Source organism: Camelus bactrianus, chromosome 26 (genome assembly GCF_048773025.1).
Source record: "Camelus bactrianus isolate YW-2024 breed Bactrian camel chromosome 26, ASM4877302v1, whole genome shotgun sequence".
In the NCBI taxonomy this organism is placed as follows: domain Eukaryota; kingdom Metazoa; phylum Chordata; class Mammalia; order Artiodactyla; family Camelidae; genus Camelus; species Camelus bactrianus.
The window spans coordinates 20,102,975-20,129,156 of record NC_133564.1 but is presented as its reverse complement, the minus strand read 5'-3'; the positions used below and the strand labels follow the sequence as shown (position 1 = coordinate 20,129,156).

The window sequence follows — 26,182 nt, the reverse complement described above, 5'->3', positions numbered from 1 at the left end:
ATACACCCTAAGGGGTCCTGCTCTTTCCTCTCTGCCTTTGTGCTCAGAGTATCACAGTCCAGATCAGCCAGCACCGTCCAGCCTCTCTCAGCCACATCCTCTTACAACATCACAGACAGCAAGGCACACGTTCCCGATGCACCTCTTTCTTCCAAACGGCCATGAAGTGACAACTCATGCAGGCTGACCGCGAGCCCGGCTGGTCTAGTGGGACACTCATTAAATACCCAGAGGGCCGCAGGAGCTCTCCAGTTCCACCTTGATGGGAGAACAGGTTTTCCATGTGGAAACCCATGGCATACTGCTGAATTTTGAGGGACGATGACCAGATTTTTAGCCCGGTCTTATTGACTGTCTTGTCTGATTAGGTCAGTAATCTCAGGAAATTAACAATGGGGAAAAGTCAGAAGACAGAGAGCTGGAAAATGATTAACCTTTACAGCCTTTTACCAGCTCATATCTGGTAAAAGTTCAGAGCTTAAACTTGCAGGCAACGTAATAGGAAATAGTCACTTTCAAATGGAAAGCTTAAATTTAAGTATCTATAAACGGCTGAAGTCGTCCATTTCTTCTAGGTTGAATTAGCCATCACCTCGGAAAGTAAGGAGGTGGTGAAGAAAATATCAGGTAAAAAGGGCCTTGGGGCTGAGAGTAATAACTTTAACTTCTTGAGCAGAGAGAGAAATTTCATGGAAACATTGGAGCCGGGTGTGTTAGGGACTGGTCCCTTCTGGACCCTAGTGCACCCAAGACAACCTGGCAGGGACACTGGACCAGGCAGTCACGCGGCCACGACCCCCCCGCCGTGCTGGCGCCTCCCGCGACAGAGCCGAAGGTCTCTGCTTTCTACACCCAGTGAAGGTTCTCAGTAACCGGGCCTCACAACTTCGCACAGAAACAAGGATCAGATATGATCTCGGGGGCCACCTGATTTCATCACAAAACGTTCTCCACAGTCAGTGCCCACACTTCCAGGGGAAATGCCAAAAGTGCTTCCCACTGGGGCCTGCTCAGAAGATTCCAGTCTTTTAAACTGAGTCTGCTTCCCCCTGACAAACAGCATAGTGGTGTTCGGGCTGTCCAGACTCCTGACTGGGCCCCAGGCCTCTGCTCCCTGCTCTGGGCCCTCCTCCATCCGACCCCCCGGCAGGCTGAGGCTCGTCCTCTGTTACACAGCTGGCTGAGAAAACGCCCACAAGGCCCAGCGGGGGGTTTATGAAATTATTTTGATGAACTGTGTTGAGGGGACACAGGCCGTGTCCCAAGGCAAGCACTTCTGTGCCTCTGAAACTGCTTACTCCCTGCATCTTGAAGAAAGAAATGAAGACGAGTTACCTGTAAGAAAGCAGGGGACCTATCGAATACTTGCCTGGCTGGCCGAGGTCACCTCCAGCCCATTCACTCAGCCATCTCACTCAGCACTTATCTGGCTACAGTACTGCTCCTCAAGGAAAAGCTCAATGCACCTTACACGGGAAGCACTTTAGAGTCTGCAGGGAGTCATTTTCAGTAGGTCTATGGCTTAGACAGCAACAGTGTGTTGCTAACACGGTTTTACAAACACAGGAAACGAGGTTTGTTCACGCTTACGCAGAGACTAAGGCAAGAACCGAAACCCAGATCTTCAGGCACGAGGGTCAGGGCACTTTCTTGCCCCGCCACTACCTGGGAGGCTGGAAAGCCAAGTGGATAAGAGTATGGTGTCTGGAGTGATACTAATAGGTAAGAAGCTTGGTTCCGTTTACTGGAGCTTCCGTAACTATCTTGGCCTCTGTGCCTCCACTCGCTTACTGCAAATGGGGGTATTAAGAACAGCTACAACATGACCGAAAAGAAGATTACTTACATAAAATACATCTCAAAAAATTAAAACAGCATCCAGTACATAGTCATCACTCCATAAATGTTACATGACCATTCCCAGGTGGGTGGTTATCTGTGAGCCTGTCCAATAAAAGACCCACAAATCAACGAGGATCACCGTAAAATGAGGAAAGGACTAGGTTCAAATCTTGCTTTGTCATGTGATACTGGGAAGGACATGCTTTCTAAAACTTTTTAATTAAAAATGTAATATACTAGACTTTGTGCCTGGAGAGAGGCATTGAAGAAATAACTTGCCGTGTTGTGAACAGCGTATGTGGAGGTCCACGTGGTAGAGCATTCTAGGACCCAGAGGTGGCCCCCAGCTGACAGTCCTCAGGCCCCTCAGTTGAATTCAGCCAACAACCTGAACCAGCCGGGAAGCAGATTCTCCCCCATCCAAGTTTCCAGATGAGAACACAGCCCAGCCAATGCCTTGACTACAGTGGTGTTAGACCCCGGGCAGAGGGCTTCTGGGTTCCCAATTAGACATGAGAAATGCCCAGACTCCTGACCCAAAGAAACTGCGACCTAATCAATATGTATCGTCCTTTGTTTAAAGTAACATACCAACCATAGAGAATATTTTATAAATAAAGAAGGAGAAAGAAAAATTTCACCCACTGTCCTTTCATGCTAATCCAATTTTCATGCTGGACATTCCTTATAAATATGACTTACTGCCTAGTGAATCAGAGGATGCATCCAATTTTACAGCCTGAATTCTCCACTTACATGATACACATTCTCCCAGGTTGGTGATACATTTGTCATAGTTATTATTTTTAATAATATGCAACCAAGAGGTGGAACAAGATCACTTAATCAGTGAACCAATGCTGAACATTCCTGTGGCTTCCAAAATTCTATTACTATGACTAAAACACCACTATCAAAATAAGCATTATATTTATTTTTTTAAACCATATTTTGGATTCGTCCCTAAGGGGAGGCAATCTGGCAAAAAATATGTCTCTCTGAACAAAAAATCTGAGGTATCTCTTGCCAATTTCAACGATACTGGAAATATTTAAAGTACTAGTTTCACCACATTCTTTTCAGTATTGGATATTCTAACTTTAAAAAATAAGTGAAAAATGGTACTTCGAGGTGTTCACTTACACTTCTTTAATTACTAGAGCAACATTAAATATTTTTCTATGTGCTTATCTGTTTCAACTCACTGCTTCTTCTTTAAAAAACTACCTTAGATTGAGTTGCCTAATTTTACTGAGACTCAGTTCTTCATCTGTCAAGTGCAGATAAAATCACATACAGCACACTGTCGCTGTGGAGTCAGGTTCAGGCAGACTTTGTTTTACCACACATCACAGATACGGCGTTTTTTATAGATTAGAGGTTTGTGGCCACCCCGCACAGAGCAAGTCTATTGGCACCATTTTCCCAAAAGCATTTACTCACTTCATATCTCTGTATCACATTTTGGCAGTTCTCGAAATATTTCAAACCCTCCACCATCCAGAAGATTTTGACTCCGAAAGCTCAGGTGATGGTTACATTTTTTTAAGCAATAAAGTATTTTTAATTACAGGGTGTACATTTTTTAGACACGCTGCTATGGCGCACTTAACAGACTACAGTCTGGTGGAAACTAACTTGTGTACACACTGAGAAACCAAAAGTTTGGCATGACCGGTTTTACTGAAATACTCGTTTTATGGATGTGGTGTGGGACCGACCCGCAGAATCCCGAACGCGCTCACAGGTCACTCATGCACGTGTAAGCACCGAGGAGCCGGGTGCACGGCAGCTGCTCAGTTCTTAGTGAAATGAAAAGAAAACCAACGAATCAGCGGTCTATTATATAGAACTACACAACGGCCACCAATATGAATCTAATATTCACGGAGACTCCAGGCACAAAACTAGCGGTGCGGAGAAAGGGCAATTTTCTGGGCAACCAACAAAAGATGGAGCGTGTGGGCTGAAAAAGGAGGAAGGTCACTGCCACCCCGTCTTCCCGAGAGACACCTGCCTGCCTGGAAAACAGGTACGGTGCAACCACCTCCACAGCCCAGACGTGAAGGCAGTTCCGCGTGCACCTCCCTCCCCCTTCTCACTGACCTCCTCCCCCAAATCAAGGATGCCTGGGAGATCCTCACTTCCACACCTGATGAGAACAACTTCCTCAGCCTTGGAAAGAGCCTATTCCAGGTACTTCTACTGACTGTTTCAATTTTAAAAAAAAGAAAAGAAAATACAGGGCATCCTTTAATTACTTGAGGGGAAAACCATTATTTCTATGATCCAAAGGAAAGCCTCTGCAGAAAGCACCTAATAAATTACAAAACTGCTACATAACTGGAAGACTTCACTATTATCTCACTGGGAGGTGTGAATGCCACAAAATAGTTTGGTTTAGAACTTAGGAACCAAAGTTAACATTCAATCAGCTCTTTTACAAAAGGACCTACACCGGATGTGAACTTGGTCCTGGATTTCAATTTCTGATGAAATATCCCACAGCTCTTGCTCACGGAGCTATCTGGGGCCAGAATGCAAATGGTTTTTCCCTTCTCTTAGTCAGGATCTATTCTGATAATATCAGAAACAGTGGTAAAAAATTTTGAAAAAAAAAAATCATGAAGGAGATGCATTATTCCTCTTCCCACCAAGGGACCAGCCAACGTTCCAATCTCTCTGATGCCAAGGACAGCTGTTTGTAGGAGAAAAAGCCTCCGGAGGTGGGTCCGATTGCATCACTTCATCAGCTGAGCCTCCGCGAGTGGTTTATCATTTACTTGCTAAAAACAGATAGTCAAACATTGGTCAAGTTCCCTGAAAGACATCCAGAAAGTTGTCCTTGCTTACTGCACTGACACAGAGCTGGAAAATTGCAGAAGAACCAGGATCCCTTATGAAACAGAGGCTGCCCTCCCTCCGGAACTCGGCCAGTTTGCTGGTGCTTTAGAAACCACGAGGCAGACCAGATGTACGAGGGCAGGAGACATGGTTCCTAGTAAGAAACCAAGTAAAAGGTCATTTTAAAACAAAAGCCCAATTGCCATGTTACATGCACGCTCAGGAGTTGCCCTCTGCATAGAAGAACACAGGTATTCTCAAAAGTCAGCTGGTGATATTACTAAATGAAAAATACAAAGCATATAAATGATTTTTAATGATTCTGACACTGGTGAACACTCTTCATCTGCCCTTTCAGTAACAGGACCAAGCTACCCCAATTTTCAACATCTAGAAAGCCCAGCTAACAGCAGGGACATCCACGCCACTCACGAGAATCTCCAGAAGTTTACGAAGCTCAATCACGCCCAGGGCATCGTCCCCAGAACCTGAGACCTGGCAAATTCCACCCAGAAGTAAGACAGAGAGATCTCTGTGGCCGTGATTTTTTTTTTACCTGATACAGGAAGAGAGTTCTTCAAACCATTCAAATGCTCAATTTTAGAGAACTTGCAGCCAGGGGCATCAAATTTTGAATTCAGACTGTCAAGGCTGGACGGACCCACAGAAACTGTTAGTCCAATCCTCTCCCATCACAGCAGAGCCCCAGGAAGGAACCTGATGTGTTCAGAGTTTCGTAAGGACTGAGAAGACCCAGGAGTCCAGGAAAGAGAACAGAAAGCAGACTTGTCTGTGACAATTTCCTCCAGCCTCACTGCCAGCTTCTCAGCCATCCTGTGCTGACTGAGCAGAGAACCGCAGGAGCTACTGAGAGCAAATGTGTATCCGAGAAGAGAGTAAGTCAGCGCTTCCTCTGTCCCTCTTCATCCCCGACCACACGTCCTGCTGGGACAGGACAGCCCCCGCCTTGCACGCCAGGGCCTCCCCCAGCAGCACCAGCGCAGCAGTTACAGCCTCTCCTGCTCCCAAGGCACGAAGCCCTGCCTTGTGCATCCTCCTCTCCTGCCTTGGTTCCCACTAGACCCAGAAGTGGTGGACCTGGCAACAGGCTCCTGCTTGGGCCGGGACAGTCACAAGAGCATAAGCCATAGATGAAGCTGGTTTTGCTTGAAACACACAATTTCTGCTCATTAGCTGATGGCTGGTTTGACCACATGAACAATTCCTGTCTATTACAGAATGCATCTTTGTGATTTCCTCTCCCCGTGAGTATGGAAGCCTGTGTGTAGGTGTCCCGTGGTGCTCACTGCTGGGTGGGGGGGAGATGGGGTGCGGTGGTGCACTGCAGCAGTTGCTGCCAATAGAAAGGAGGACCTGGGCCCCCAACATCCTTCTAATGGCCACAAAGCCACTGGGATTCAGTTCATGAACCTCATCTCCAGACAAGAACAGTTGGCGACTGCTTTCAATGTAGGGTGGCTTTATCTCCAAATGGTCTTGAATGTGGGTCAAACTAATATTTTGAGGGAGAAAGAAAAAAATCCCTTTTATCTGGAGTATTAAGTACTGCTGGAGAGAGCCCGCCAGTGGACCACCGCGTGACAAAACCACTGCACAATGACACAGAAAATGAGAGAAAGGCTGATAAATGTTTCAAGGTTCTGTGCTGCACTATATCCTTCCTGACTGAGCCCACCCTCTCCAACAGCACCAGAGTAAAGCAGAACTTCAACGTCAGGAGATGACTTTATCCCATTTTGGCATTTAAATATTTAATTGAAATAAACAAGGTCCTTCTATGGCGCACGGAGAACTATTCAATACCTTGTAATAACTTACAATGAAAAAGAACATGAAAAAGATTTTATGTATATACATATATGTATAACTGAATCACTCTGCTGTACGCCAGAAACCAACCCAACATTGCAAATCAACTATACTTCAAGCAACAAAATTTTAACGACATGTTTTTAATGCTGTGCATAAGGAAATGGTTTACCTTCCAGCATTTTCTGCAGACTGTTCCTCATGACATGGATGTTCTCTATCCCGATAAACTGAAACTTGATATTGGAATAATTGTCTTCATTCTCATAGCCTTTCCCTGCAGCACGATTTGCCATCGCATTAAGCTGCAGGGTCAGCAAAACAGAAGAGTCACCAGTGATATTCAGGACATGAAACAATCAAAACATTTCATGGGTGTCCATGAGAACACTGAACGTGATGCGCAGAAACGTGCTTTAAATCCTGGGAACGTGGTGCACTGAGTTGTTGGTGTGGGGAGCGTTTTCTGAGCTGGGAAGCGTTCTACAGATAAACCCTCCTGAACGCCTGGTCAGAGATGCCAGATTCAGTCTGTACAGGGCCCCGGTGCCCAGATTTAACTCCACACATCACAGCCTTAGGTTGGCAGAAGAGGATCAGCAGACACAGTTGGCAACATAAAGCCCTGTAAGTTATATTATTGCATCTTGTAGCGTTAGAATGCCAATAAACACACCCATGCACAGGAATGGGTACATCATTCTAATCTGCCTACAAGAACCCCTCAGAGAGCCACCTAAACCTCGAGCAGGAGTCACAGAATAAAACCAAGAGATGCCAAGTATCGAGCACTGTTTCCTCCGGCCGCCCTATTTAAATCTCACATGCATTATCATCACCTCGCACACAGGAACTGGCAGGTCCCACTGCAAACTGATTAAATGATAATGGACTCTGAAGAAATTCATTAAATGCAAACTTCTGCCTGATTCCTGTGTAACTAAAATCATGAGGGGGACATGAGTCCCATCTCAGCTGGGAAATGCACCAGTTTCTAGAATGGATGCCCATTCTTGCTGTTTGGCTAAGCGAGTCATCACATCCCAGACATTGGTATTCACTGACCATCCTCCTCCTCTGCCCACAAAGGGCAGGAGGGTTCACCCACCCAGAGGACTCGCCACCAGAAAAAAATATGTTTCTAGGACCACAATGCAATACAGGGAAAATATGAATACTTTTCAAAAAGCTAAATTTAAAAAGCCAAGTTAACTAAAAAACATACATATTCTTTGACACAGTATATCTCCTACTTGTAAGAATCTAAAACTACTAAAATACCAGCCCATAAAGAAAGAGGTCCAAGAATGTTTACTGCAACCCTTTTTTTTTAAAAAATAATAGTCAACAGTTAAAAAAAAAAACCACTTGAAAACCTATGAATATCTCAAGAGGGCAATGACGGATAAATTATGGAATATTCATACCCTGGACTAATACGAATAGGACCAAGAAGGAGAAAGACAGAGTTAGAGACAGAGATGGACAGATATTGGGGCTAGGGGAGGGGCGGGAGGACAGATGTGGACCGAGCCCACCGCATGTTAAGTGAGAACAGGAAGCTCCAGATAATATTCATACGATGCCCCCATTTGCTGTAAAACACCAGCTTACAGACATGCACTTCTGTTCACGCATGTTGGAGTAAGTGGGGTAAGTGAATGGAAGACAGTACCAACTCGGCAGCGGTCACGCAGGCAGACGGGGGTGGCGCGTGGCTGGGGACCTGGCGATGCTACTTGAGATGTGTTCTTTGTTACAAAACAAATAGATTAGGTTTAAAATGTAAATGATAGAAATAAAATGTATTAGAAGTGAAAATAAAACAGCAGAGGCAGGCCACCGCCATCGGGGCTCAGCTGGCAGGCGCCTCCCACTCTGCTCCTGCTCGGTGACCTGGCTCAGGTGACATCAGCTGGGGCCCACCCCTCGCAACATGGTTTCCAGTTGACAACAAGATGGTCCCCTTTCTCCCAGGCAGGCTATGAGAATAAAGGGTTTGGCCTTCTTCAAGGACAAAAAATACATAAAAAGGAAGTTATTTTTAAAACAACTTACGTGCATGCTTTAAATTTTTAAAATATTTTAAGGGGAAAACTTTCCTAAAATTACCAGTAGACATTGTTCTTTGGAAACGTACTATTATAAAAATACCACTGGTTTGTGTAACTACTTTTCAAAGCTGTTGGCTCATCCTTTACAACAAGCTTCATAAATAAAACACTTAATAAAATAAAATAATAATAAATAAACAAAACAGTTAACAGGATACTTGCAAGCATCTTTATGCTACACGAACCTCATGTTTATTTCGTATCTTGACTAAGTTAAGCCTATTCACCACACACCAGAGAGATACGCTTATTAAACAGTGCAATAAATAAAAGCCAAAATACTATTATTATTTTAATAATCTACAACTGGGACTCTATGTTCACATTTTTTAATAGTTGATTACCTATGACCTGGGAGAATTTACTGACAGTCGTCTTCTTCAAAAGCAAAGGAGCAACACAAGATGGCCTCCTGAAAGTCAGTGATACTTCTCACAATGAACAGAAGGTGGCAGTATTTAATCTACCAACCAAAGTGTACTTTTCTCAAGCTTTCCACATATTTCACAGGACCTCTTCTGATAATGGGGCAAGAGCTGAACCCTCAAAGCAGAAAATACAATTTTCTCATTGATAAAAATTCAGAAGCTATCTGGGACCTAAATGTGTATTCATTCAGACAGAGTGTCTCTTATATAAACAAAACACTAAGTCTAATTTGGTGCCCTGTCCCTTTTCTTTAGCTGAGAACTCCATTTCACAACCAAAGAAAAAGCTATTCATTTCAGCTCCTAACAGTCCTCAAACGGTGATTAAAAAAGCAACCTCAAAAGGTCACATACTACATGTTTCCAATTATATAATGTTCTTGAAAGGGCAAACGGAAAGAGGTGGAGGACAGATCAGCAGTTACTTGTGGTGCCCTAGTTCTTCTGTATCTTGACTGCGGGTACTGAATACACAAACACACACATATGATACAAATGTTACAGAGCTAAACACACACACACACACGACTCCAAGTGAAACTGGGGACATCTGAACGAGATTGGTGGATTGTATCAACACCAATATCCTGGCTGCAATACTGTACCAGAGTTTTGCAAGATACTACCCTCCAGGGGAAACTGGGCAACATGTACAAGGCATCTCTCTGTACTGTTTCCTACAACTGCAGGTGAGTCTACAGTTATCTCAAAATAGAAAGTTTAATTTTTTAAAAAAAGGTCTCGACTAGATAAAACAACGGAGATAATGGCATTCTAGTCTCAGTTTAGGTTTAAGAAACACGACAAGACAACTTTAAAGTGGGACTGGAAAAAAGTGACCCAAGGCCACTCTGCTGTTGGATAACGTCAGCATCTTTGGGTGCAGAAGAGCTCATAAACGAAACAAGAAGAATCCAGTCATTCTCAATAGTCACTTAACAAACACCTACCACGTGCCAGGCACTGGACGGAATACGAATGTGAATAAAAAGCTGTTCCTGCCACCTTAAGCTCATGATCAAACACGGAAGGGCAAGCTCAATCAACAAATGACCACAGACAACACCCTGTCACCTGAAGGGTGTGGTTTTTTTTTTTTTAACAGATATTCAGTACATGCTGAGGACCTCACTGCCTTTGCCTCCTGAAATTTTAACCTCAACAAGCAATTCAGAAGCTTTCATCTGAACAGGCAGCATCTGGGGTGAGCCTTGCTCCGAGGACAGGAATGATTCTAACTTTTCCCTTTTTCATTAAACCTGTGTGCAAATCTGGCCAGGGCCCCACGGGCCGTGCCCACCGCCCACAGCTCCCACAGACCCCGTCTCCCGGCTACCAGGGGACAAAAGTCAACAGACATGATCTTTCAAAGAGTGGAAGCTCTGAGCAAACAGTTTAAAACCCCTGTGGAGGCGTGTGTGCCTGGGTAGACAGGAAGAGGGCATGCCTCGTATGAGACCCCAATTTTCTTTAATGGAGCAGCATCAGATTTCTTACCACGGGGCGCAAACACACTGAGCACGAAGCACGCCCTGCAAGTCAAACCCCCTGGATGAATTTATCTTAAATCCCGACCAGGCCTGGCTCAACAGCCACCATGCATCCCAGGTTTGCAGAACGCAGCGCACACCTGGATCACTGGCCCTTAAGTGCGTAGGCGAATCTGCTCGCCTTTAAATCTGGAAGAACAGGATGGGAGAAGGGCATCCCAACTGAGGAAAGCCCCTGCCTTTCCTTTTCTTGTCTTGAGGACACGCAACCAAGAAGCAGGCCTTCCCTCCGTCGGCTCTGACAGTTAGGAGATTCAGAGCAGCTCCACTCGCCTGACACAAAAAGGTACAAAGAACAGGAGGGAAACAGCCAAGATGAGCAGGACGATGGCCCAGAGAGAAAAGCATACATCGAAAGAGAGCAGCAAGAGATACTCAGGCACCTTTCAAGTAAAAATCTTCAAGCAGAGAAGCTATTTTTTCCCAGTCTGAGCTCTTCACTGTTGTTGGATTTTGAGAATTTATCTAAAAGGATGGGCAACCTTGACATAAGGTCTAGTTGAATGTGATCCAGATGCATGGACGATGCTCTGTCCTTGACCTCCAGGATGGAGATGCGGCCCTGGCATCTCACAGTAACGCCCTCTGCCCTGCTCCGCCCACATCTACCCTGCGGCGCGCATCCCTCAGGCCGGAGGGACTGTCCTGAGGTCAGTGGTGGGAGGAAGGGCACTGATCGGACACCAGGAAGACATCAAATTAAGTGATCAAGACCATGAATCACAACAGCTGATGAAATGAGGCTCAGAGAAGCCACGCGGTTGCCAGAGTCTGAGGAGCTCCCCAGCGGACGTTTCCAGCTTTCACTGTTTCTCATGTCACCCGCGATCAGAGGCCATGACTGTTATCACCCACGCCCACCACAGTGTGTACTCTGAAGTGACTTGGGCCATGGGGCATATTTCCTCCTTCCTGTTCTAATGTGTCTTATGTCCTTACTCTCTCTCTCTTTTTTTTAGTAGCCTCATTGACACAGAATTCACATGCCATACAATTCATCCATTTAAAGTGTACAACTCAAGAGTGTCTGGTGCATTCACAGAGCTGTGCAACCATCACCAGTCTATTTTCAGAACATTTTAATCACCCAAAAAGAAACCCTCTACCCATCAGCTGTCACCTCCCACTTCCTCCCATCTCCTGGCCCTAAGCAACCACCAGCCTGCCTTCTGTCTCTCTGGAGTGGTCTGTTCTGGGTGTTTCATATAAATGGGACTCAGTTAAACTTAAAAGCTTTTGCACAGCATAGGAAATCATAAACAAAATGAGAATAAAACCTACATAATGGGAGAAGATATTTGCAAATGATGCGAATGACAAAGGATTAACTTCCAACATATACAAACAGATCATACAGCTTAATATTTAAAAAACAGAAAACAAAAAAAAAGCCCAATCAAAAAACGTGCAGAAGATCTAAATAGACATTTCTCCAAAGAAGACATAAAGATAGCAAACAGGCACATGAAAAGATGCTCAACACTGCTAATTTGAGAAATGCAAATCAAAACTACAATGAGGTAGGCACCTCACACTGGTCAGAATGGCCGTCATCAAAAAGTCGACAAATAATAAATGCTGGAGAGGGTTTGGAGAAAAAGGAACCCTCCTACACTGCTGGTGGGAATGTAAATTGGGGCAGCCACTGTGGAGAACAGCATGGAGGTTGCTTAGAAAACTAAAAACAGCTACCATGTGACCCAGCAATGCCACTCCTGGGCATATATCCAGAGAAAACTATATTTCAAAAAGATACGTGCACCCCAGTGTTCATAGCAGCACTAAATACAACAGCCAAGACATGGAAGCAACCTACATGTCCACCAACAGACAACTGGATAAAGAAGCTGTGGTATACATATGTATATATATATGATGAAATATTACTTACTCAGCTATAAAAAGAATGAAATAGTAGCATTTTCAGCAACATGGATGGACCTAGAGATCATCATACTAAATGAAGTCAGAAAGAGAAAGAAAAATATCAAATGATATCACCTATATGTGGAATCTAAAAAAAATGACACAAATGAACTTATTTACAAAACAGAAAAAGACTCACAGACATAGAAGGCAAACTTCCAGTTACCAAAGGGGAAAGGGTCGGGGGACGGATCTATTAGGAGTTTGGGATTAATATATACACACTACTATACATAAAATAGGTAACCACCAAGGACCTACTGTATGCCACAGGAAACTATCCTGAATATCTTATAATAACCTATAATGGAAAAGAATCCAAAAAAGAATACGTACATATGTACATGTATATGTGTAACTGAATCACATTGCTGTACATCTGAAACTAACACAACATTATAAATCAACTATATTTCAATATGGAGAAAAGGGAACCCTCCCTCACTGCTGGTGGGAATGCAGTTTGGTGCAGCCACTGTGGAAAACAGTATGGAGATTCATCAAAAGACTAGGAATAGACTTACCATATGACCCAGGAATCCCGCTCCTGGGCATATATCCAGAAGGAACCCTACTTCAGGATGACACCTGCACCCCACTGTTCATAGCAGCATTATTTACAATAGCCAAGACATGGAAACAGCCTAAATGTCCATCAACAGATGACTAGATAAAGAAGATTTGGTTTATTTATACAATGGAATACTACTCAGCCATAAAAACCGACAACATAACGCCATTTGCAGCAACATGGATGCTCCTGGAGAATGTCATTCTAAGTGAAGTAAGCCAGAAAGAGAAAGAAAAATACCATATGAGATTGCTCATATGTGGAATCTAAAACAAATAAACAAACAAACAAAGCATAAATACAAAACAGAAGTAGACTCACAGACATAGAATATAAACTTGTGGTTGCCAAGGGGGCAGGGGGTGGGAGGAGATAGACTGGGATTTCAAAATGTAGAATAGATAAACAAGATTATACTGTATACCACAGGGAAATATATACAAGATCTTATGGTAGCTCACAGAGAAAAAAATGTGACAATGAATATATGTATGTTCATGTATAACTGAAAAATTGTGCTCTACACTGGAATTTGACACAACATTGTAAAATGATTATAAATCAATAAAAAAAAGTTAAAAAAAATAAAATAAAATGAAGTTTTTATAGAACAACAACAAAAAACTGTATTTCAATAAAAGAAAAAGAAAAGAAAAAGTTCCTTTATAAACAAACCAAAACAACTTGGTATATTTAGGAGAGCAGTTTCCAACATTAACCCACACTTGTCTGTCATGTGTACCATGTTCCCTGCACAGTGCTCGGTGCCCAGGAAATATCCAAGGTACCTGCTGTCACTGGGCCCTTCAGGAGCTCAGGACCCCAGGAGGCAGCCGTGAACCAGCCCCTGTGCAGAGGGGGCGACCCGAGCGGGTGAGGGGCGGTCAGTGAGTGCCCTCATGCCCCACTCACGGTTCAGAGCCGCAAAGACAGGCATCAGAGTGGTGACACTTACTTTAGGCCGAGTGTCCACGACGTAAATGAAGTCGCTTCCTGGGTTGGCCTTCCTGATGGCCTGGAGCATCTGCTCGTCCTCCAGGCAGCGGGCACTGAAGCCGGACAGGGGCTGGCTGCTCCGGCAGATGGAGGCCTGCGGGGACAGGCAGGGCAACAGTGGCGTCAGGCAGCTGCACCCCCTGGAGATCCTCAAAACAGTCCCACAACAGAGCCACCCTCAGTGCACTTCCACCCCACACCTTCACCAAATCGAGGTTGGTTTCTTTCTAAATCAAGTCCAGAAACCACTATGTGGTCAAGCGGTGCGAAAGGCTTCTGTGTGTGAGAAATTAGGAATGTGTAAGGATGTTTAGGAAGGATCCGAATTAGGAACTGTAACATTTAACTGTCCCACCTGCCTTTTCACCAGGACTGTTTCATCTCCCTGGCAAAGTAGAAATATAAAGTAAATAACTCTTCTCCTAAAATGTATAAAAATTATAACGGTTACTTCTTCAGTGCTTTCTATCATTTTTTTATGAACTCATTTAGAAACATCAAAAATACCAAAACTAGTTTTCATCCTCAGTGGGGGGTTTCACCATGATGCAGCGTCTACAGGGCAAGGAGGTCTGTGTTTTTCCTTAAAGAAAATTGCATCTTTGGAAATCTTCCAGAGTTCGGTTTCCCAGCGACTTGCACTATGAATTTGGGAGGCCAAGCTATTAACACTTTAAAGCAAAACTGCTTTCTTAAAAATAATTTAAATACTTAATAAGAAAAGAACAAAGGATACAGCAAGTCTAAGGGTTCATACATAACAAATGTACACAGGCTTCCAAACACAAGTGGCATGTGCATGCCTCTAACTGCAATCCATAAAGCGGGTCATGGTTTGATGTCCCAGAGGAGTCTGGGTGGCTCTATACAACCCGCGCGCGGTTTAAGCCCTGAAATTACTATCACGTGCTGCCTCTGACATCTGGCGAAACAGAGCGAGCCTCGAAGGCCTAACATCAAATTCCCCTCCATGCTCTGCTCCTGCAGACAAAGCCCCAGCAAAGCAATCCTTCTCCCAGAGGCCCGGGTGCAGCTCCGGCTCAGCCCTGAGGAGAGGGTTTCCAGTCCTGCCAGAGCCAATCACATCTCCCCTCCGGGAACCAGGGGTCACCGCGCCCTCCTGATGCTACAAAAGCCCGCCTCCTGCCATCCCTGCTGGTTCACTCTATTCCTGATGCCGCCTTTCGGAGGCCCTGCCTGGCATGCGGTGTCCTGCTCGCCTGAGCAGTGAGCACATGGAACTAATAAACTGCTCTCAACTTCCGTTGTCCAGTGTCAGGTGTCGTGCGTTCAGCCATCCCAGGAACCCTTGGGCAGGAATCCCGATCCCACCAACGGGTGAGTCGGAAAGTGATCAGGACACCACGTATGACAGAAGCAGATCCCAAGGGGATGACGTGCTATCTGCAAAGGATTTACACCAAAGGACCCTCAGCAAGACTTCCAGTCGTGAAAGATGTGCATTTCAAGCTTCTTCGTCTTAATCACCAACCCCCAGCACCCAGCATTAACCAACTCATCTCACCAGCAAAATCTTAAGTGCCCCTGGGTAATGAGGCGATACGTGAGGAACAGTATTTAACTAGGAAATGTGATCTTCTTATTCACCAGCATAAATTCTCCTGAAGCAGGAAAACATACTCAAGTCTAAAATGCCTAAAATCATAAAAGGGAAGAAAGAAAAGTCAGCCAATGTAGGTACTTTGTATCTATTTACTCTATGGAAGACTGCAAGGTTCACGTATGGGTTTTGCTGAGCGATGACCGCGGGAAATACAGCAATGATATTTCCGTGTCTTCAATGAACCACAGAAATCCACCTTCACTGACACCTCCCTTTATAAAAGTCCCTAGTCACCTCGGAAACATTTACATAATTAACCTGGATGTTCAAATCTGAACGTTGTGAGAAAACCACCGATCTGAACGCATTCTACCTGCAGCACGGATTTTGGGTCACGGGGGTAGGAGAGTGGGCGTGCGTGTCTGTGCTCTGAGTGTTTCCCTGCAGCCACCGGCCCCTTCAGCAATGCCTGGAAACACATCTCTATGTTGCACTTTGTAAGAAGAGCTAAAACTTGAAGCGTTGTCTGCTTTAAAATTTGGAATACAGGAAATCAATTATTTTGAACTGTAACTGCCATCAGTGTGAGTTCATTTCCCGGCTTGGAGATCAAGGAAAGAATAGCACTTGAGAGCTGGAACAGAGCGAGGAGGGGCCGCCGTCCGCAGGCCAAGAAGCTGGCCTCTGTGGTCTGACAGCTAAAAATTCTAGCCTACCCGGACACAGTACGTATTGGCCCTTTATTGCATCCCCACTGACCAAAAAAGTCCTTTTTCTCAAGAAAATCAGAACAGAAAGAAAAGAAGTAGGCTAAGTACCCAGCCCACCCCGACCTCTGAAATAACAATAAAAGACCTTCTCCACCCTCTTTACTTCTTTATCCGTGGACGCTACAAAAAATATAAAATGTTACCGGCATCCTAATTTCAAGCACAACATCATGAAACTCCTCGTTCCTCCCTTTCCTTCCATCATTTTTTAAAAAAGGACATTCGCATCTTCCTTTGCCTCTCACCACTGCGCCAGCTCTGTGCAGGCTGAAATGTATCTGGGGTGAAGTAACACAGGATGTTAATCAAATACTTGCCTTCTTTAGACCCCATCTCAGAGCAGTGAGTGTAACTAAAAATAAGACCATTTTATCAGAACTTACACTGATGAATGAGTATTTCCCTGCAAAGCAGATAATGTCCTTACTCTGGTCAAGGAGGCATGGCTCAGAGTATTTCTAGAAGGCTTCTTTGAGACACGGACACGGATCCTGCCCCACGCCCTGCCCAGATGTGTGGGTGCACGCATGTGGGAGCACCACCCATATGCATCTGTGGCAACTGCTTACAGTTTGGGATTAAAGCCAAAGGACGCTATGTTATCTAACCTGAAAACCAAACTTTTTCACCTGGTTAAAGTCAAAAGACTTCTGAAGCGGGTAGCAAAGACCATTCTTGTCTCCCCAAATTTATTTTCTCGCCCTCCTCAGAAATGGAAACACAATTTTTAGTTGTTTACACAGTTACCCAGGAGACTGTGTTTTCTCACTAACATTGTAAGTGAACTACACTTCAATAAAAAATAAGAATTAAAAACAAACAAACAAAAAACTGTGTTCTCTCACCTCCCCTGTGCAGTTCTGACCAAACGGATGTGAGCAGAAGTGTCACAGGGCAGTTTCTGGAACCTTCCTCCCAAAGCAGTGAACGTACCATTTACCCCCCTTCACCTGCTGTGGAGTGGAGGTCACGGCTGGTACTCCAGGTGTCCCTCAGACCATGTGATGAGGGCCGCCCCCAGGGCGGGCAGGCCAGAAGGGTGCAAGGAGCTAGGGTCCCTGGGGGCTGAGTGGGCTGGAGCCAGGATACCAGGCCAGGGCTACCCACCTGGGGACTTTTATGGGAAAGAAAATAAAGTTCTAGCCTGTCTGATCCTTTGTTACTTAGATCTCTTATAGTTGCAGACAAACCTAATTCCAGCTTTGAACAAATAATATTTTAAAAATAAAACCCGTTCTCCATAAAGATTCCTTATATTCTGAAAGAAAAAAAGAAAGTGCCATTCAAAAAATAAGAATATGTCATGGCTTTGGGGGGCTTTTCTAAACATTCCAAAGCACTCCGAAGGCTCTCCAACACTGCAGATAAACATAGAGCCCCCCGAAGGGACCGGTTACAAGAGGACCAGGCTCAGGGAGACGATCAAGCCTAGGTGGTTCTGACTCTGTCCCTCTACTTTATTGTCAAATAAACACGGAAAGGCGACTTCCCCGGGTGAGAAGGGTTTACACACAAGTGCGTCATGTCTACCACACATATACAGCAATATCCACATGCTTTAAAAAGAAACCAACCCCCATACACACAGCAGAAGGCCCCTGGAAAATGCCTGTTGACGATAAAAGAAGAAAAGCAAAGCGTGAAACCAAAGCAGGCCCGGGGACTTACGTGGTTCTCTCTGTAGTAGTAAGAAAGCGCAGGAAACCGCCGTCTGCTCCTGAACTTGGAACTCCCCACGATGATGTGCGCCGTGGCTGACCTGGGAACGTACAGGTCGGCAGGGTAGGAATCACAAACCTGCCACGGAAAACGCAAAGGCATTTTTTAGGCAATCTAGTAGCGCTCGGCAAACTGCCGCCAGAAATTCCATCTCATATTGGCTGAGGGGTGGCATATTTAAGTTTTCTTAACCAAGTTGCAGAGGAGGCTATTTTGAGGAAACCAAAAGCCACTTCAAAGAAATGAAGCGCTGCGGATTCTATGAAATCACAGTGAAGCAAAGCAGGATACTCGTTAGCGTCCTGCCCTCCGGCACCAGCCCTTCTCTCTAAGGGATCTTTGTGGGAGGCAAGACTGTGACAAATGAGCATTTCCTTCATCAAAAAGGGACAAACTGCAACTGCGCATCCTGGCAGCTGAGAAAACTTCAGCTGCCTGCTTTGACTGAAAGGTAGCCTGACACTGGGAGACAGTTTCCTAAAATGCCAGCACCAGTGGTGACCTCCCCAGGGCACCTTCCTGCCCCTGGCACACCCTCCGTGCGCTCCTGTCCAAGCAGGCAGTCAAGCCAATGCCCTCCCCAGACGCCCTTCCCCTCCACCTTCCCAAAGCTCCTGGCTCTTCAAGGACTTCCCTGGGCTTCCTAACCTTCTGCACTTTACCACACATTGTAACAGCTTTTTTTTTCTTCTGTGTCACTTTGTAACTAGTAAGAAGTGATTTATTCTTTCCGTGCATCCCCACCAGTGATGCCCACAGTTGAAGCTCTGATGCCTTGGAGTGATCTTGCAATTGAGTCAGAAATCAGTAGTTTAGAACCTGGCTCTGATCTGCCAACTCCATGACCTTCAGGAACTCAAACTCCTGAGCACCTTCTACTCTCTAAAACTGATCCGGAAGAGAAATGATATCCCACGGGGCAGAGACCAGGATCAAATCAGGGAACACCCAGGACAAATCTCTTTATACACCAGCGGGTCTGACAGGAGTGGTGGCAACAGTGACAGTCATTGATTTGTTGCCTGGCATGTCTTTTGCCTTGATGTCAGCCAGTCTTTTTGCAACACGAGAACCGTTTAGATGGCAGTTCCTCAAGGTCAAGCACCTTCTTGGGCATTTCAGGAGAAGACCTTCCTCCAGCAGGTGCAGCAGCAGGAGAGGTGCTTTCCCTGAATGTCCTCGGTCTGTCCCCGCCCAGCCTGACCACTCTGAACGATGAGACTGAAGAGAAGGAAAATCCGGCACCAAGCTCACATTGACTGTTCTGGGATGGTGCCCTCCCGGGCCCACCTCCCTTGTCTTTGTTACCAGCCGGTGAATAACACCGAGCAGGAGACAGAAGGGCCACAAAAGTGATGCTCCAAGGCCCAAAGTGTCATTTCAGCGTTTCCCCAAAGACATTTTAGGAAAGATTACCAAAGACATCAACCTGGTCTCTGGCACTGCGACTCTGGAGGGAAATCCCAGACCGAGAACAGATGGCCCAGCCTTCCTGGGACCTGAGCTCCTACTGGAACTACTGCCACAGACGCTGCACTCGCTCGCCCTGCCAACCTGGCATCTGGTGCTCCCGGAGTCAGTGAGCTAGAGCATCACCACACAGACCACACCAGCGAGTCTGAGCGCGCCAGACATGCAGTCACTGCTCTGACTTACAGTGTTTTCTTAAAATAACCGTTTTAAAAAGGAAATTGGTGGGTTTTCAGTAAGTTGGGGATTACCTACTTTCTTCCGTATAACAGCCCTAAGGAAAGGTTGTTTATGATTAAATTAAGTAAGAATAATAAAGTAATGGGTGAGATTTCCCAACATGCTTCTTACACAGGGCCATGGCCTTTCAGAATAGCAAAGAGGAAGCTCTGGGGCTCCCGCCAGGTCCACTGACAGCCTCCCAAGGCCAGAAGGTGCCCAGCGTGGCTCAGGCCACGGCCCCACGTGCACCGTACCCAGCATGGGGCCAGGGAGAAGGTAGCCCCCCGAGCCCACTCTCTTTGATACTCTCAGTCCCAACCCACTCAAGGACCTAAATGTGGTCTATTCACCCAGGGTCCTTCCTCCTGCCTCTAAGGGTACCAGGCTCTCCCCTCCACAGAGTAGGAAAAGGCAGGCCCTTGGAGTTGGCATGTGCGAGGACCAAGAGCTCGACAACCTGCGCCCGGAAGACAGGCGTCCGGCTGCACCTGACGTATAACACTGCATAATGGAAGCCGTACCACATGTGAGTTTGATACATGTGTACACTGTAATGCGACTGCCACTGTAGTGATAAATTAGCACCTCCGTTGTGTTACATCATCATCGTAATAACACAGTCGTGTGTACCTGTTAATCCCATACTCCTAATTTCCATACCCCCTCCCTTTTGTGGTTGGAATCATTAAGTTCTAGTCTCTTAGCAAGTGTGATGTTTATAACAGAATACTGGTGTCTATCAGCACATTTTTACTGAATACTTAATATGTGCAAGGCATTAGGTCAGGAGCTAGGGCAGTAATGAATAATGAAAGTTATTGGCCCCAAGGACTTCACATTCCCAGGAAAACTGATCTTTGTTGTAACCTTCTAGAAAATGCTTTTACACTGCAGGACAGTATCCGCCTGAGGTGCCAACCAAGGCATCGTAATCCGACCTCTGGATTCACTGAGGGCCGATCGCTCCACTGAGCACTTTGGGGCTGAGAGTTAGTTATCAGGAACTGAGATAGATCTACATACACAATTTTCTTCTTAAATATTCAGGACCTAAAATTTATTTCAAGGAGTTTATGATGTAATGGGGGAGAAGAAATGGAGTATGAGCTGCATGAAATGACTAATATACAAATAAAGTCAAATAATACATAAGTAGAGAATTGAAATAGACAAGATTTTTTTTTAATTACTGGTTTGGGTTATACTTTAAATTTTATTCCAAGAGAAACAGATTAAAATTTTAACCTATTAATGAATGCTAATTATTTTACTTAAAGAAGGACAATTTTAAGAGTTAGGTGCAAACAGAAACCTTAGCTTAGAGACTCAGAGTACCATAAGCAAGTGTCTGAGAAATGAGGATAACAGCCATGCTGACAGCGATGGTGGTGGTAATAGTGTGGCCTGCCCAAGACCACACGGAGAGAGAATGGCAGCACTGGCTCTGGTACCCAAGTTTCTAACTCTACGTACGGCGTCATTTCCACCACGGGCAATAGCTTCCTCTCCATCAGATGACACCACCAGCCCCACTTACCTCACAGAATTTCTGAGAAGAAAGAACTTTTACAACAGAAGGGAAGGGAAAAGTAGATGTTTTCTCAACCATGAGGTCAAAAGCAAAAGTAAAGGATGAGGATACAACCTTCTCAGTGGACTATTAGTCAAAAATATTTCTAAACTGGTAATAAATAAGGTTCATCACCTTTCTCCCTGTTTCAATAATATTTGTAAAATCAGAAAATTCCCTAGGTTTTCACCTTTTCTGTTTCAACACAGTTTGCTGATGGTTAGTTTGGTAATTTGGGGGGAAAAAAAGGCCGAGTAACTCATGTTTTGCAGTCTGTATAACACAGGACTTGGCTGACTAAATGTGAGTCATGTTTGTGGTGCTACGTCTAGAAGGAAATCTCACCGAAAATAAGAAGGACCTGTGTTTCCAAGAAAATATTCCTCCACAAGATGTGGCTCAGCCTCATTTTCTTCCTTACCCAAGGGTGTGTCATGGTTGTAAAACATGTCTAAAGGATGTCCAGTTTTCTTTACTAAACTTGGATTTTCCTTCCTTTCATTTCAAGGCTAAAAATTCACAGCAAAGGTTAGCTTTAGTGAGGGAACAAATGACTACGTTAGATACTGTAAAACGACTGAGACAAAAGGGATCAAAGTGTCTACTCACAGTGTAAGATTATAAGTGTTAGACTTAAGTGTTTAACTACGAAGAAAATTCAGTATCATGAAAGCAGCCATTCTATCCCAAATAATCTATAAATTCAAGATGCTCAGAAGAAGGATTTGTGAGGACCTGACTTGCAGAATATCAAGATTTATTATAAAGCTATTAAAACCATAGTTAGTAAAAATGTAAATTGGGACAAAGGTTAGCAAACAGGCCAGGTTGGTTTTTTTTTTTTTTTAACAATATGCTAAAAACATGAAACAAAATAGGAGACACTGACAACTCAAAACTTCTGAGGATTAAAAGATACCCTAGGCACAGTACAAAAGTATCTCCTAAGAGGAGATATTTGCAACAGCTATAAATGATAATAGATTTTTACCTAGCATATGTAAAGAGCTTCTGCAAATCAATAAGAAAAAAGACCAACGTTATAGAAAAGAAGGATCAAAACTAGGAAAAGAGGAGTCAAGCTGAATCACCAACAAACATAAGCTCAAACTTGCTAGGGATGAAGGCCGGGCAATGGAAACAAACCACACTGAGATCTATTTCACACCAATTGGATCGGCATTCTCTACAATTTAACTTTTTGATTAGTTAATAAATTCAATTGGTTATAAAAATGAAACAATTCAAAGAGGTGCACATCCTCACCCTTGTGTTCTGTTCATCCCATCCCCACGTGCTCTCTAGGCCAGCACTTCAGGGCCATTATACATACACGTGAACATCTTATTTTTCTCACTCTTTTAAAAATGAAAGTTATCACACTATACTCATGGCAGTGTGCCTTGCTTTTCTGACTCGAACAATATAATTTAGCAATCTTTACTTACCAGTCCAAGAAAACCTTCCACATTTTTTAATGGCTATGCACTAACTATATGAGTAGACCAAATATTATTTAGCCCTCTATTAAAGAAATTTGGGTTTCTTCTAAGACATGCTATTATAAACAATGCTTCAAGAGATAACTGTGTACACCATTGTGTGTTTATGCTGTTAACTCTTTAGAAGAAATTCCCAGAAGTAAGACTGCTGGGTCAATTAGTAGGTGGACGTCAGACACTATCAATACCAACTGCTGGTGAGTCTGGAAGGGTAATAAGAACTCGTATCTTAGGTCTTCTGTAAGTTCATGCAAACACTTTGGGAAAGAATCTGGCAATATCGAATGAGGCTGAAATCTACATACCCTCTAACTCAGAGATTCCACTGCTAGGCAGAAACTCACAATATGCTATGAGTTATATATAAGCCAGTTAATAGCTTAACTTGTGATGGTAAAACAAAAGAGAAAGAACAAGTGAATTTTTAAACTATGATATATTGGTAAAATGGAACATAAGCCAACAGTGAAGAATGACTGAATGGAGCTGCAGGCTTCAACAGTTACTTAACTTCTCCGGGTCTTGGACAAATTACCTAATCTGTCTGTGCCTGAGTCGCCCCACCTGCACAGCAGGGAGAGTAACGGCACCTGCCACACAGGACTGCTAACATCTGTCAAGTTTCTGGGACACTGCCTGGCATGTATACGTGTTTGTTAAATGAAATGAATCTCACAAATGTAAGTTGAGTGAAAAGTCAAGTTTCAGTAAACGACATTCAGCACACCACCACATACAGAAGGTATAAAAAACAAACGAAATAATACTGTATGTTGTTATTTACAAATGTAGAAATGTTATGAATAGAAGGGGATGAAAACACCAAATTGCACCAGAGCAGGAGGTGATTTGGAGGAAACCTCAGGGAGGTTTAAGAGCGTTGGCTGTGTTTGTTCTCACATAGTATGTGCGTCCCTGCTGTTCATGTCATTATTCTTCAAAGTTCTGTGTACGCTGTAAGAGCACCAGAAAAAGTAAACAGCACTTTTTAAATGAAGGATAATCAATGGAAGAAAAGCAACAGGGTGTGTGTTTCCAAAATGATCACGAGCAAATACAAGAAAAAAAATCTAGCTATAGATACAAAACGGGGAAAAGCGTAACTAGTAAAATGCACAAAGCAGAGCATCTAGAGCAAAGTCACGGAGATCAGTTATGGCAAAAAGATTTTCAGACTGAGTGAAAATCAAAATCTAGCCATAGCTACTTGAAAAAAAAATTCCACCCTCACAACCCAAAGATAATTACTGTTAGGTATTTTTTAAAAGGACAAAATATTCATATAGGAGCACTGAAAATAACGGGCTAAGCAGAGCACCACCAGGCAAACGCTGACAAAAAGGAGAAAACAGTCAAAACATAATCACATAAAACAGAATCCAACACAGAGTTCAAAGCTAAAAGTGTTTACAGGAAAAAGGGATATTTGAAGTTAATAAAAAAAAAAAAAAAAAAAACAGCGCACCCAGCAGATGCCCTAAACCATTATGTGCTGGGCAACGTAACTTCAAAAAACATAACAGAAACACTTTAGAGATGTAAGGAGAAAACATCTAATCAACAGCTGTAACGGAAATTTTCACATACCTGTCAGAAATCAGGTGAGCAAAGAGACCAAAATAGCTTAAGAAACTTCATTTAGATGGAGATAGAATTTTATACCCAAATAACAGAAAATACATTTTTCCCAGACTCAAAACATTGATAAAAATTAATCAAATATCGGGTGTTTTATGAAGACAGAAATCTTCAAAAATTCCCCAAAGTTCTAATCTGACAGGTCACATATTCTGCTTGCCATACAAGGGAGTGGTAACTAACAACCAAATACTGGTCAAAACAAAAACGTCAATGGCCTACCTGCTTGAAACCTAAAAAAAAGAGAGAGAGAGAGAGAGATTTAAGCCTTTTATGCCTTGTGATAGATTCTGGGAATTTATTCTTAGAAAACAATTTAAAATATGAGGAAAACTAAACCCACAGAGATATTGCTCCCAGAATTGTTCACATGGCAAAAATTATGAGTAATCTAAATGTCTAATAATAGGGAAATACTTAAGTAAGTTACAGTACATTCATTTGATGGGGTGTTACACAGTCATTTAATTGCTTGATATGAATACTGTGTCACAATATAGAAAACACCTATGTGAAGGTGAAGGAGATAATCAGGATTCACATTATGTGACCAGAAATGGTCAGTTATCAGCAGACAAGATATAAATGGTCAGCATATTGAGACTACACTTCAAGAGATGATGGCATGCAGACTAAATTGAGAAATCACTTATCCCTCTATCAAGTCATCACAAGATTTTTAAGACAAACGCTCTTTACTGGCGAGGGTACAAGACTCAAGCATTCTCCTATACAACTGCTGAGAACTTACGTAAACTGGTACAATCTTTCTGCAGTTCTGACAGTATGCAAAAAATCTGTGTAAACCCTTTGACAAAGAAATTCCACCTTTGGGAATATGTCTTTTAAAGAAAGAATTTTAATGTGGGCAAAGGTACAGTTACCAGAATGTTTTCACTATGTTATTTAAAATAGTGACAAATAATAATAACCTAAACATCTAAAACCTGGAGATTAGATAGAAAAGGATGTAGCCATACTATGTCACATTATATAATGTTTTAAAGTGATATAAAATATATTTACTGACAGGAAAACTCACAATATGCTTGTGTGATGAAAAGCAAGACACAAGGCCTATGGAGAATGATTCCATTTTTGTTGTATATATTTGAACGATTCCTTTTCCTCTGTATTTTCCAAGTGTAAACAATGAAACGGATTACTTACAAAAGAAAAAAGTTACTGAACTATGCAGATGAGAAAAAAACTGAAAGAAAAATGTAAAACCTCATAGAATATGGTTATAGAGGAATGTTAGGGCAATGGGATGGTGGATGCTTTTCTTTCTTTCCCTCTTTTGCAAACCCTCTGCCTCGTTCTTGCATTACTCATATCATTGAAAACACTTTAAAAACTACTGGGGAAACCAACACTGACCAGCAAGCCCGCACCAGGGAGAATATGGAATGCACAGGGTCCTCTGTGGCCCTGAACCTCCAGGCAGCCTTCTGTAAGTGGAGACGTATTTCTCTGCATTTCTCTAGGAGAGCCTCTGGGTGACCTTGTGTACCAATCAAGAGTTCAGGGTGCACAGAAAGGAGCTGGTGCCAAACTGCCACCAGAGCCTCTGTGACTTCCCCAGTCATCACTCACAGAATCAGAGAAAAAGACCTGATGGGAGAG

At 43.7% G+C, this 26,182-nt stretch overlaps 1 protein-coding gene across 4 annotated transcripts in view; it reads right to left on the bottom strand.

Annotated features, from left to right (window-relative positions):
• The window catches only part of MTMR7 (myotubularin related protein 7), a 131,738-nt gene that overhangs the window by 20,185 nt on the left and 85,371 nt on the right, over window positions 1-26,182 (bottom strand). For all 4 annotated transcript variants that reach the window (XM_074353502.1, XM_074353500.1, XM_074353501.1 and 1 more), the window contains 3 exons: window positions 18,104-18,232; window positions 14,061-14,195; window positions 6,689-6,821 (listed from right to left, as the gene is read on the bottom strand). In XM_074353502.1, coding sequence (XP_074209603.1) covers window positions 6,689-6,821; window positions 14,061-14,195; window positions 18,104-18,232 — 397 coding nt within the window. The remainder of the gene's footprint in view (window positions 1-6,688; window positions 6,822-14,060; window positions 14,196-18,103; window positions 18,233-26,182) is intronic.